The sequence below is a fragment of the Tachyglossus aculeatus genome, chromosome X2, assembly GCF_015852505.1.
Source record: "Tachyglossus aculeatus isolate mTacAcu1 chromosome X2, mTacAcu1.pri, whole genome shotgun sequence".
NCBI lineage: Eukaryota > Metazoa > Chordata > Mammalia > Monotremata > Tachyglossidae > Tachyglossus > Tachyglossus aculeatus.
In genome coordinates, this window is record NC_052100.1 from 198494 (window position 1) to 212491 (window position 13998).

The 13998-nt window shown below is 51.1% G+C and overlaps 1 protein-coding gene across 2 annotated transcripts in view; it reads right to left on the reverse strand.

The window, feature by feature from the left end:
• EFR3B (EFR3 homolog B) overlaps window positions 1-7875 on the reverse strand; it is a 30192-nt gene extending 22317 nt beyond the window's left edge. Inside the window, exon 1 of one of the 2 annotated variants that reach the window (XM_038771376.1) lies at window positions 7764-7875. In XM_038771376.1, coding sequence (XP_038627304.1) covers window positions 7764-7770 — 7 coding nt within the window. In that variant the 5' untranslated portion in view covers window positions 7771-7875. Of the gene's footprint in view, window positions 1-3752; window positions 3818-7763 lie in introns of those variants that run through there. The other variant, XM_038771377.1, reaches the window with a different exon arrangement.
• Window positions 7876-13998: the final 6123 nt, after the last annotated feature.

Consider the following 13998-nt stretch of genomic DNA (forward strand, 5'->3'; position numbering starts at 1 on the left):
TTCTAAACCCAGCTCTGCCACTTTCCTGCTCTGGGGTTTGGGGCAATTCATTTAACTTCTCTGTGCTTCAGTGACCTCATCTGTAAAATGGGGATTAAGACTGTGAGCCCTATGTGGGACAGGGACTGCGTCCAACCCTATTAACTTGTACCTACCCCAGAGCTTAGTACAATGCCTGGCACATAGCACTGAGCAAATGCCATATTAAAAAACAAACAAAAATCTTCTACTGCATTGTATTTTCCCACGGGCTTAGTTCGGTGCTCTACACACAGTAAGTGCTCAATGCTACTGATTGACTAGTTGACGAGACCCGGAGAGACCCAAAGGAGAGCGATGCTGAGATCCTGAGGGAGAGCAAGAGAGAAACCAAGAGCCAGTGAAAGGGTAAAGTGAGGCCTGTCAAGACTGCTGAGTCTCAGGGTTCAAGCAGGCAGGACTACTGACTCCAGACACACATTTCTCTGGCGGTGGGGGGAGAAGGGGAGGGGGCTTCTCATGGAACCAGACCCAATTAGGACCACCCCGAACCCACTTCCCATCCCTCCCGCCTTCAGCCCCTTTAAAAACTCAGCCATCAGGACACACACCACCCCCCCCAACGCCCCGGGCGCCCTCACAGCCCCCAAAGCTATTTCTTGAGCTCAAAGCAGTAGGCTGGGGGGAGGGGGCTGCAGGCCGGGAGCAGGTGCGCTAGACTGAAAGGGCAGGACTCTTAACTAATAACGCTGTTTCACTCCCCAACCGCTTATTTGTAGGCGCGCAGTAAATACGATGGATTAGTGGTTTGAGAACATCTTGGCTCGGCATCCAGCCAGAGTGCCCCTCACCCTCCCGACAGCTCAGTGCCAGCCTGAGGCACCCCCGGAACAATTCCGTGCCAACCTAAGTGCCCCCCGGACAGCTCCGTGCCAGCTTGAGTCTCCCCAGACAGCCCTGTGCCAGGCTGACCGCCCCCCCGGACAGCCCTGTGCCAGGCCGAGTCTTTCCCAGACAGTTCCGTGCCAGCCTGAGCTCCCCTGGACAGCTCCATGTCAGGCAGAGCCCCCCCGCCCCCGGAGGGCCCCGTGCCAGGCTGACACTCCCCGGACAGCTTCGTGCCAGGCTGAGTCTCCCCCAGCCAGCTCCGTGCCAGCCTGAGCCCCCCCAGGACTGCTCTGTGCCAGGCTGAGCCCAGCCCCAGCCCTGGCCCTCTAGCAGCAGCTCCAGCTCTGGGCACCGACGCAAGCTGGACCAGCTGAATGAAAGGAGAGAGGAGGGAGGGGGAAGATCAGGAGGAGGAGGAAGTAAGGGGGAGCAGAAACTGGCCCCCGGCCCCAAAGACCCTCCTCCCTTCCCCCTCACCCCGACAGCGGGAAGCGAAACGATCGCGGCGGGGCGGGGGCAGCGAAATAATAATAATGATGGCATTTGATAAGCGCTTACCATATGCAAAGCACTGTTCTAAGCGCTGGGGGGATACAATGTGATCAAGTTGTCCCACGTAGGGCTCACAGTCTTAATCCCCATTTTTACAGATGAGGTAACTGAGGCTCAGAGAAGTTAAGTGACTTGCCCGAGGTCACACAGCAGACTTGTGGCGGAGTCGGGATTCGAACCCACGACCTCTGACTCCAAAGCCCGTGCTCTTCCCACTGAGCCACGCTGCTTCTCTTGCGAAAGGTCTGACCGGGAAGCCAGGAGTTCTGACTCCCGGCCGGAGGCTTCGACCTCCCCGCCTCCCCCGCGGGCGCCTCGCAGGCGAAGGTCCCCCCCGCTGCCCTTGGCCTTGCCCCGACCCGCTTCCGCATGGCGGGGGTGGATGGGGAGGGGCCGGGGGCCCGGCTTGGGGGCCTGACTCTCCCCGGGGCGATGCTCAGGACCGAGAAAAGATCCGTGCGGGTAAGGGGGCGGGGGCGGGCTGGGGGAAACTTGCTTGCTTTCTTAGAGAAGCAGCGTGTTTCAGTGGAAAGAGCACGGCCTTGGGAGTCAGAGGTCGTGGGTTGCTCTCTTCCTCCCTTCAAGGCCCTGCTGAGAGCTCCCCTCCTCCAGGAGGCCTTCCCAGACTGATCCCCCTCCTTCCTCTCCCCCTCGCCCCCCTCTCCATCCCCCCCGTCTTACCTCCTTCCCTTCCCCACAGCACCTGTATATATGTTTGTACATATTTATTGCTGTTGGGAAGGGACCGTCTCTATATGTTGCCAAATTGGACTTCCCAAGCGCTTAGTACAGTGCTCTGCACACAGTAAGCGCTCAATAAATATGATTGAATGAATGAATGAATTACTCTATTTATTTATTTATCTTACTTGTACATATCTATTCTATTTATTTTATTTTGTTAATATGCTTGGTTTTGTTCTCTGTCTCCCCCTTCTAGACTGTGAGTCCACTGTTGGGTAGGGACTGTCTCTATATGTCGCCAACTTGTACTTCCCAAGCGCTTAGTACAGTGCTCTGCACACAGTAAGCGCTCAATAAATACGATTGAATGAATGAATGAATGAATTACTCTATTTATTTATTTATTTTACTTGTACATATCTACTCTATTTTATTTTGTTAATATGTTTTGTTCTCTGTCTCCCCCTTCTAGACTGTGAGCCCACTGTTGGGTAGGGACTGTCTCTATACGTCGCCAATTTGTACTTCCCAAGCGCTTAGTACAGTGCTCTGCACACGGTGAGCGCTCAATAAATACGATTGATTGATTGATGGGTTCTAATCCCGGCTCCGCCACTTGTCAGCTGTGTGACTTTGGGCAAGTCACTTCACTGTGCCTCTGTTACCTCATCTGTAAAGTGGGGATTAAGACCGTGAGCCCCAAGTAGGACAACAGTGGCTTGGGACATGGTAAGCGCTTAACAAATGCCGTCATTACTATTATTATTATTGTTATTATTATTATTCCCAGCTGCGGGGCTGCGACCCCCGCAGGATCCTGACGCCACCACCCACAGACTCAACTGTCGGGCGCGCTCTTGGGACGGCAACCAAGGCCGGCTCGCTGGCGCTGCCCTCTCTACGAGGCCTGTCCCCAATTAATCAGCCCTACCGTAGTATTGGTGGAGCGCCTGGGTGGAGAGTGCTGTACTAAGCGCTGGGCAGAGGGCAGTAGCGTGAGTAGACCGCCAGTCCCGTCCTGACGCCCCGATAAGGGTCAGCTCGGGAACATGCAGTAGCGGATAAAGCACGGAGTCAGAAAGGCCTGGGTTCAGACGGCACACTTGTCTGCTGAGTGACCTTGGGCAAGTCACCTCACTTCTCTGTGCCTCAGTTCCCTCATCTGTAAAACGGGGATTGAGACTGCGAGCCCCGTGAGGGACAGGGACTGTGTCCAACCCGATTTGCACCCCAACGCTTGGTGCAGTGCTTGGCACATAGTAAGCGCTTAACAAGCAGCGTGGCTCACTGGAAAGAGCCCGGCCTTTGGAGTCAGAGTTCATGGGTTCAAATCCCGGCTCTGCCAATTGTCAGCTGTGTGACTTTGGGCAAGTCACTTCACTTCCCTCATCTGTAAGATGGGGATTAAGACTGTGAGCCCCCCATGGGACAACCTGATCACCTTGTAAACTCCCCAGCGCTTAGAACAGTGCTTTGCACATAGTAAGCGCTTAATAAGTGCCATCGTCATGAACAAATACCACAATTGCTACTATTATTAAAAAGGTCAGGCCAGAATAGGGGTCAACTCGGGAAAGGGGTCAGCTCCGGGGACGGGATGAAGCCTGGCACCTGCCAGGAGGGCCCTCCCTCCCTGCCCACGCCAGTACCATCGCACAGGCGCTGCTCCGCCGCTGCCGCCCCGCAGTCCGTCACGCACCGCCACAGCAGCCCGCTTGCCAGCTTGGCACCCGTCCGGATCCCGCGCCTGGGCAACCACTCTGCCCGGCTCCCGAGCCACCGGCCTGACTGGGCCCCCACCCCGCCCCACCAGACAGGATCCCGCCCCCAAATCCAGGCCCCTCCTCCAACATCCCGGCCCGGGCCCGGGGTGAACCCATAATAATAATAAGAAGAATGGCATTTATTCATTCATTCATTCATTCAATCGCATTTATTGAGCGCTTACTGTGTGCAGAGCACTGTACTAAGCGCTTGGGAAGTACAAGTTGGCAACATCCTCATCATCATCAATCGTATTTATTGAACGCTTACTGTGTGAAGAGCACTGTACTAAGCGCTTGGGAAGTACAAGTTGGCAACACTTAGAGGCAGTCCCTACCCAACAGTGGGCTCACAGTCTAAAAGGGGGAGACAGAGAACAAAACCAAACATACTAACAAAATAAAATAAATAGAATAGATATGCACAAGTAAAATAAATAGAGTGATAAATACGTACAAACATATATACATACATACAGGTGCTGTGGGGAAGGGAAGGAGGTAAGATGGGGGGACGGAGAGGGGGACGAGGAGGAGAAGAAGGAAGGGGCTCAGTCTGGGAAGGCCTCCTGGAGGAGGTGAGCTCTCAGTAGGGCCTTGAAGGGAGGAAGAGAGCTAGCTTGGCGGATGGGCAGAGGGAGGGCATTCCAGGCCCGGGGGATGACGTGGGCCGGGGGTTGATGGTGGGAGAACGAGTTACGGTGAGGAGATTAGCAGCAGAGGAGCGGAGGGCGCGGGCTGGGCTGGAGAAGGAGAGAAGGGAGGTGAGGTAGGAGGGGGCGAGGGGATGGACAGCCTTGAAGCCCAGGGTGAGGAGTTTCTGCCTGATGCGCAGATTGATTGGTAGCCACTGGAGATTTTTGAGGAGGGGAGGGCAACTTATAGAGACGGTCCCTACCCAACAGTGGGCTCACACACTAGAAGGGGGAGACAGACAACAAAACAAACGGACAGGTGTCAAGTCGTCAGGACAGATAAAATTAAAGCGAAAGGCACATCATTAACAAAATAAATAGAATAGTAAATACGTACAAGTAAAATAAATAGAGTAATAAATCTGGACAAGCATATATACAGGTGCTGTGGGGAGGGGAAGGAGGTAGGGCTGGGGGGATTCATTCATTCATTCATTCAATCGTATTTATTAAGCGCTTACTATGTGCAAAACACTGTTCTAAGCGCTGGGGAGGTTACAAGGTGATTAGGTTGTCCCACGGGGGGTTCACAGTCTTCATCCCCATTTTACAGATGAGGTCACTGAGGCCCAGGGAAGTTAAGTGACTTGCCCAAAGTCACACAGCTGACAATTGGCAGAACCGGGATTTTCGGGCTGAGCAGGCCTCCACAGTCCAAACCCCCAGATGTGTGTGTGTGTGTGTGTGTGTGTGTGTTTGCGTTGGGGTCCCCAGGGGCCTGTCCAGGGGTCTCCTGCCCCTTCTGGCTGGACACACCGCGCTCCTCGTGGACTCCGCCCCCACCTCGCCCGGGGAGTTAGTCATCCGGAGGAAACTCCGTTCTCCGACCTCTTTCACTGCACACCCTCTCCGGCCTCCCGGGAGCGTCTGTGTGGTTTCCTCTTTCTCCTCCTCCTCTCATCATCATGGCATTTGTTAAAAACATCTATGTGCCAAGCGCTATACTAATCGCTGGGGTGGATGCAAGATAATCAGGTAGGGCCCAGGCCCTGTACCTCATTGGGCTCGCAGTCTAAGTAGGAAGGAAAGCAGTTAATCCCCATTTTACAGGTGAGGAAGCAAGCATAGAGCAGTTCTGTGACTTGCCCAAGGTCACTCGGCAGGCAAATGGTGGAGGAGGGATTAGTGCCCTCGCTGAACATACCCAGCTCCACTGTATTCAGAAACGTTGCACGTGAACTGCACGGGATACTCACTGTACATTCGTCCTGTGTACACAAACTGTCCTTAATATGCACTATATTTCACAGTAAGTATGCACTCTCACTGCACAGCACAACTCACACAATGCACAGCACTCACACTGCAATCACACACACTACACATATCACAGATATGAGCTCACTGGGTCTGACCTGATTAACTTGTATCTACCCCAGTGCTTAGAACATTGCCTGACACACAGCAATTAAAAACACCATAATTATTGTAATGAATACACTGACACATAAATTGCATGCCCACATCACACTCCTGCACTGCACTCACGCACTGCACACACAGCACACAGACTTGCACGCTGCATATATTCAGTTTATCGCCCCCACATCTTATTTCCCTTTAGAAAAAAACCGAAAACCCAACTCCACCAGGGGCACTCAGTCTGGCGCATCTTGCCACACCCTACGACAATGCCTTCTCTACATCCAAACAGGTTCAGGGGACGAGGGCGGGGACTACGGGGGTGGGAGGAAGGAGAAAACGGAGCAGCTAACAAATCAAGGTGAGCCGAAAAGCCTGCCCCTCCTCTCCCCATGCCTCCTCTTCCCATCTCTCCAAGACGGGCCTAGTGGATAGCACAGCGTGGACAGCCTGGGAGTCAAAAAGACCTGGGTTCCAGCCCCGGCTCCACCACTTGTCTGATATGTGACCTTGGACAAGTCACTTCACTTCTCTGTGCCTCAATTACCTCATCTGTAAAATGGGGATTTAGATTGTTGGACAGGGACTTTGTCCAACCTGATTACTTTGTAACTACTTCAGCACGTAGGCCAGGGCCTGGCACCTGATAAGCGCTTAACAAATATCATCAAAAAAATTGGGAGGGTGGAGGAATTCTAGGTTCTTCATCTCCCCCCGGTTAACGGCTCGGCTCGGCTTGTCAAATCAATCAATCAATCAATCAGTCGTATTTATTGAGCACTTACTGTGTGCAGAGCACTGTATTAAGCACTTGGGAAGTCCAAGTTGGCAACATATAGAGACAGTCCCTACCCAACAGTGGGCTCACAGTCTAAAAGGGGGAGACAGAGAACAAAACCAAGCATACTAACAAAATAAAATAAATAGAATAGATATGTACAAGTAAAATAAATAAATAAATAACTAGAGTAATAAATATGTACAAACATATATACATATATACAGGTACCGTGGGGAAGGGAAGGAGGTAAGATGATGGGGAGGGGGACGAGGGGGAGAGGAAGGAAGGGGCTCAGTCTGGGAAGGCCTCCTGGAGGAGGTGAGCTCTCAGTAGGGCCTTGAAGGGAGGAAGAGAGCTAGCTTGGTGGATGGGCAGAGGGAGGGCATTCCAGGCCCGGAGGAAGACGTGGGCCGGGGGTCGATGGCGGGACAGGCGAGAACGAGGCACGGTCAAAGCTTAAGGGAAATCTCTGGACAAAGGGAAATCTCCGGATTTCCCTTCCTCCTCTCCCCGCCCTTCTCCGCCGCTTCCCGGCTGCAATCAATCGCATTGTACTTCCCAAGCGCTCCCCCTCTCCATCCCCCCCATCTTACCTCCTTCCCTTCCCCACAGCACCTGTATATATGTTTGTACATATTTATTACTCTATTTATTTATTTATTTTACTTGTACATATGTATTCATTTTATTTTGTTAGTATGTTTGGTTTTGTTCTCTGTCTCCCCCTTTTAGACTGTGAGCCCACTGTTGGGTAGGGACTGTCTCTATATGTTGCCATCTTGTACTTCCCAAGTGCTTAGTCCATTGCTCTGCACACAGTAATTGCTCAATAAATACGACTGATTGATTGATTGATTGAGCGCTTACTGTGTGCAGAGCACTGGACTAAGCGCTTGGGAAGTCCAAGGTGGCAACATAGAGAGACGGTCCCTACCCAACGGTGGGCTCACACTCTAGAAGGGGGAGACAGGCTGCGGGAATCCCGGGGCCCGATGTGGGGAGAGGAGACCGGCGTGCCCTCCCCCGGTGCAAAGCCCCTCCGCCGGCCCCGGGCCCTACCTGTCATCGCTGCCCGGGCCCCGGGGGGGGCGGGGTTCGAGGCTTCGGGGGGCGCGCGGTCACCTCAGGTCCGGCGGGGCCCGGGCGCTAAGGGAGAAAGCGAGACGGTCAGCGCGGCCCGCGGACACGCGCCCTCCTCTGGCAGACCCACGTGCCCCCGGCGGGCCCACGGCGCGCGCCCCGACACGCCCGGCCCCTCGCAGGCGCGCGCCCGCGCCCCGCTGTCGGGCGCGCCCCTGGGGAGGAGGGAGCGCGCGTGCGCGCCGGGAGAGGGGGGAGCGCGCGCGGGCCGGGAGAGGAGGGAGCGCGCGCGGGCCGGGAGAGGGGGGAGCGCGCGCGCGCCGGGAGAGGAAGGAGCGCGCGCGCCGGGAGACGGGGTAGCGCGCGCGCGCTCCGGGAGAGGGGGGAGCGCGCGCGCGCGGCGGGGGGGGACTGAGGAGACGTCGGTTCCTTTGTCGCCGGCTGCTCATTCATTCATTCATTCATTCAATCGTATTTCTTGAGCGCTTACTGTGCGCAGACTGAGGAGACGTCGGTTCCTTCGTTGCCGGCTCCTCATCCATTCATTCATTCATTCACTCATTCAATCGTATTTCTTGAGCGCTTACTGTGCGCAGGCTGAGGAGACGTCGGTTCCTTTGTCGCCGACTCCTCATTCATTCATTCAATCGTATTTCTTGAGCGCTTACTGTGCGCAGACTGAGGAGACGTCGGTTCCTTTGTCGCCGGCTCCTCATCCATCCATTCATTCATTCAATCGTATTTATTGAGCGCTTACTGTGCGCAGACTGAGGAGATGTCGGTTCCTTTGTCTCCGGCTCCTCATCCATTCATTCATTCATTCATTCATTCAATCGTATTTCTTGACCGCTTACTGCGTGCAGACTGAGGAGACGTCGGTTCCTTCGTCGCCGGCTCCTCATTCATTCATTCATTCATTCATTCAATCGTATTTCTTGAGGCTTACTGTGCGCAGACTGAGGAGACGTCGGTTCCTTTGTCGCCGGCTTCTCATCCATCCATTCATTCATTCATTCAATCGTATTTCTTGAGCGCTTACTGTGCGTAGACTGAGGAGACGTCGGTTCCTTTGTCGCCGTCTCCTCATCCATTCATTCATTCATTCATTCATTCAATCGTATTTCTTGAGCGCTTACTGTGTGCAGATTGAGGAGACGTCGGTTCGTTTGTCGCCGGCTCCTCATTCATTCATTCATTCAATCGTATTGAGCGCTTACTGTGCGCAGGCTGAGGAAACGTCGGTTCCTTTGTCGCCAGCTCCTCATTCATTCATTCAATCGTATTTCTTGAGAGCTTACTGTGCGCAGACTGAGGAGACGTCGGTTCCTTCGTCGCCAGCTCCTCATCCATTCATTCATTCATTCAATCGTATTTCTTGAGCGCTTACTGTGCGCAGACTGAGGAGACGGTTCCTTTGTCGCCGGCTCCTCATCCATCCATTCATTCATTCATTCAATCGTATTTATTGAGCGCTTACTGTGCGCAGACTGAAGAGACGTCGGTTCCTTTGTCGCCGGGTCCTCATCCATTCATTCATTCAAACGTATTTATTGAGCGCTTACTATGTGCAGACTGAAACGTCGGTTCCTTTGTCGCCGGCTCCTCATCCATTCATTCATTCATTCATTCAATCGTATTTATTGAGCGCTTACTGTGCACAGACTGAGGAGACGTCGGTTCCTTTGTCGCCGGCTCCTCATCCATTCATTCATTCATTCATTCAATCGTATTTATTGAGCGCTTACTGTGTGCAGACTGAGGAGACGTTGGTTCCTTTGTCGCCGGCTCCTCATCCATCCATCCATTCATTCAATTGTATTTATTGAGCGCTTACTGTGCGCAGACTGAGGAGACGTCGGTTCCTTTGTCTCCGGCTCCTCATCCATTCATTCATTCATTCATTCATTCATTCAATCGTATTTCTTGACCGCTTACTGCGTGCAGACTGAGGAGACGTCGGTTCCTTCGTCGCCGGCTCCTCATTCATTCATTCATTCATTCAATCGTATTTCTTGAGGCTTACTGTGCGCAGACTGAGGAGACGTCGGTTCCTTTGTCGCCGGCTCCTCATCCATCCATTCATTCATTCATTCAATCGTATTTCTTGAGCGCTTACTGTGCGCAGACTGAGGAGACGTCGGTTCCTTTGTCGCCGGCTCCTCATCCATCCATCCATTCATTCAATCGTATTTATTGAGCGCTTACTGTGCGCAGACTGAGGAGACGTCGGTTCCTTTGTCGCCGGCTCCTCATCCATTCATTCATTCATTCATTCAATCGTATTTCTTGAGCGCTTACTGTGTGCAGACTGAGGAGACGTCGGTTCCTTTGTCGCCGGCTCCTCATCCATTCATTCATTCAATCGTATTTACTGAGCGCTTACTGTGTGCAGACTGAGGAGACGTCGGTTCCTTTGTCGCCGGCTCCTCATCCATTCATTCATTCATTCATTCGTATTTATTGAGCACTTACTGTGTGCAGAGCACTGGACTAAGCGCTTGGGAAGTACAAGTCGGCGACATAGAGAGACGGTCCCTACCCAACAACGGGCTCACAGTCTAGAAGGGGGAGACAGAGAACAAAACATATTAACAAAATAACATAAATAGAATAAATATGTACAAATAAAATAGAGTCATAAATACATACAAACATATATACATATATACAGGTGCTGTGGGGAGGGGAAGGAGGTGAGGCGGGGGGATGGGGAGGGGGAGGAATCAATCAATCAATCGTATTTATTGAGTGCTTACTGTGTGCAGAGCACTGTACTAAGCGCTTGGGAAGCACAAGTTGGCAACACATAGAGACGGTCCCTACCCAACAGTGGGCTCACAGTCTAGAAGACTGTGAAAAAGCCAAGGCAGGACACCCCACACTCTGCAAACAAGTACCAATTGCTGTGGTGTTAAACTGAACGCAAATTCGTTTTTAGAAGGGAGACTTGCAACAGAGGAGCAGCATGGCGTAGTGGATAGCCTTTCCCACAGAACATGTATATATGTATATATGTTTGTACCTATTATTACTCTATTTATTTACTTATTTATTTTACTTGTACATATCTATTCTATTTATTTTATTTCGTTAGTATGTTTGCTTTTGTTCCCTGTCTCCCCCTTTAAGACTGTGAGCCCACTGTTGGGTAGGGACTGTCTCTATATGTTGCCAACTTGTACTTCCCAAGCGCTTAGTACAGTGCTCTGCACACAGTAAGTGCTCAATAAGTATGATTGATTGATTGATTGATTGAGCACGGGCCTGGGAATCAGAGGACATAGATTCTAATTCCGCCTCCACCACTTGTCTGCTGTGACCTTGGGCAAACCACTTCTCTGGGCCTCAGTGATCTAATCTGGAAAATGGGGATTGAGACTGTAAACCCCACGTGGGGCAGGGATTGGGTCCAACCTGATTTGCTTGTAACCACCCCAGCCCTTAGTATAGTGCCTGGCACACAGTAAGCATTTAAGAAATATCACTACTTTGAGTGCTTAGTACAGTGCTCTGCACACAGTAAGCACTCAATAAATACGATTGAATAATAATAATTGTGGTATTTGTTTAGCACTTACTATGTGCCAATCACAGTTCTAAGCGCTGGGGCGGATACAAGGTAATCAGGTTGTCCCATATGGGGTTCACAGTCTCAATCCCCATTTTATAGATGAGGTAACAGGCACAGAGAAGTGGTTTGCCCAAGGTCACAGCAGACAAGTGGCGGAGGCGGGATTAGAATCTACATCCTCTGGCTCCCAGGCCCACGCTCTTGCCACTAATAATAATAATTTTGGTATCTGTTAAGGGCTTATTATGTGCCAAGCACTGTTCTAAGCGCCGGGGTAAACCCAAGAGAATCAGGTTGTCCCACGTGGGGCTCGCAGTCTTAATTCCCCTTTTAGAGATGAGGGAACTGAGGCACAGAGACGTTGACTTGCCCAAAGTCACACAGCTGATAAGTGGCGGAGAATTAGAACCCACGACCTCTGACTCCCAAGCTAAGCCACAGGAGTATTCATTCAGTCATTCAATCATATTAATTAAGCGCTTACTGTGTGCAGAGCACTGTACTAAGCGCTTGGGAAGTACAAGTTGGCAACATACAGAGACGGTCCCTACCCAACAGCAGGCTCACAGTCTAGAGAAGCAGCGTGCCTCAGTGGAAAGAGCACGGGCTTTGGAGTCAGAGGTCATGGGTTCGAATCCCTGCTCCACCACATGTCTGGGTAGGGACTGTCTCTATATGTTGCCAGCTTGTACTTCCCAAGCACTTAGTACAGTGCTCTGCACACAGTAAGCGCACAATAAATACGATTGATTGATTGATGTCTGCTGTGTGACCTTGGGCAAGTCACTTCACTTCTCTGAGCCTCGGTTACCTCATCTGTAAAATGGGGATTAAGACTGTGAGCCCCACGTGGGACAACTTGATCCCATTGTATTCCCCCCCCCCAGCGCTTAGAACAGTGCTTTGCACATAGTAAGTGCTTAACAAATGCCATCATTATTATTATTATTATTAGAAGGGGGAGACAGACAACAAAACAAAACATATTAACAAAATAAAATAAATAGAATAAATATGTACAAATAAAATAGAGTAATAAATCCGTACAAACATATATACTGCGTGGCTCAGTGGAAAGAGCATGGGCTTGGGAGTCAGAGGTCATGGGTTCTAATCCCGGCTCCCCCACATGTCCGCTGTGTGACCTTGGGCAAGTCACTTCACTTCTCTGAGCCTCAGTTACCTCATCTGTAAAATGGGGATTAAGACTGTGAGCCCCGCGTGGGACAACTTGATCCCATTGTATTCCCCCCACCCCCGCGCTTCTAGACTGTGAGCCCACTGTTGGGTAGGGACTGTCTCTATGTGTTGCCAGCTTGTACTTCCCAAGCGCTTAGTCCAGTGCTTTGCACACAGTAAGCGCTCAAAACTGTGAGCCCACTATTGGGTAGGGACTGTCTCTATGTGTTGCCAACTTGTACTTCCCAAGCGTTTAGTCCAGTGCTCTGCACACAGTAAGCGCTCAATAAATACGATTGATGATGATGAATAAATACGATTGATTGATTGATTGATTTGAACAGTGCTTTGCACACAGTAAGTGCTTAACAAATGCCATCATCATTATTATTATTAGAAGGGGGAGACAGACAACAAAACATATTAACAAAATAAAATAAATATGTACAAATACAATAGAGTAATAAATCCGTACAAACATATAGACAGACTTTTAGACTGTGAGCCCACTCTTTTAGACTGTGAGCCCACTGTTGGGTAGGGACCGTCTCTATATGTTGCCAATTTGTACTTCCCAAGCGCTTAGTACAGTGCTCTGCACATAGTAAGCGCTCAATAAATACGATTGATGATGATGAGTAACTCTGCTTTCACCGTGACCCTGACATGAGATGACACCCAACGTGTATATTAAAGATTCTCTGGAAGTGTCTTTGCTGAATATTAATGCAGTTCTTAGTGGTGTGCTTCTGTTTATTTTCGTTTTACCTCCTCCAGGAGGCCTTCCCAGACTGAGCCCCTTCCTTCCTCTCCCCCTCGCCCCCTCTCCATCCCATCTTACCTCCTTCCCTTCCCCACAGAACCTGTATATATGTATATGTTTGCACATATTTATTACTCTATTTATTTATTTTACTTGTACATATCTATTCTATTCATTTTATTTTGTTAGTATGTTTGGTTTTGTTCTCTGTCTCCCCCTTTTAGACTGTGAGCCCACTGTTGGGTAGGGACTGTCTCTATATGTTGCCAATTTGTACTTCCCAAGCGCTTAGTACAGTGCTCTGCACATAGTAAGCGCTCAATAAATGCGACTGATGATGATGTACAGGTGCTGCGGGGAGGGGGAGGAGGCGGCCCTGGGGGCTGACGTCACGAGCCCCGCGGGCCCCTCTAGGCTGCGGGCGGCTCCTCCAGCCGAACTCTATGGCCCGCTCGGGAGACGAGGGGGGACGCCAGGCGCATGCGCGCCTCCGCCCCAGTCCTCATTCATTCAATCGTATTTATTGAGCGCTTACGGTGTGCAGAGCAGTGTACCAAGCGCTTGGGAAGTACAAGTTAGCAACATATAGAGCCAACAGTGGGCTCACAGTCTAGAAGGGGGAGACAGAGAACGAAACAAAACATATTAACAAAATAAAATAGATAGAATAAATATGTACAAATAAAATAAATACATAGAGT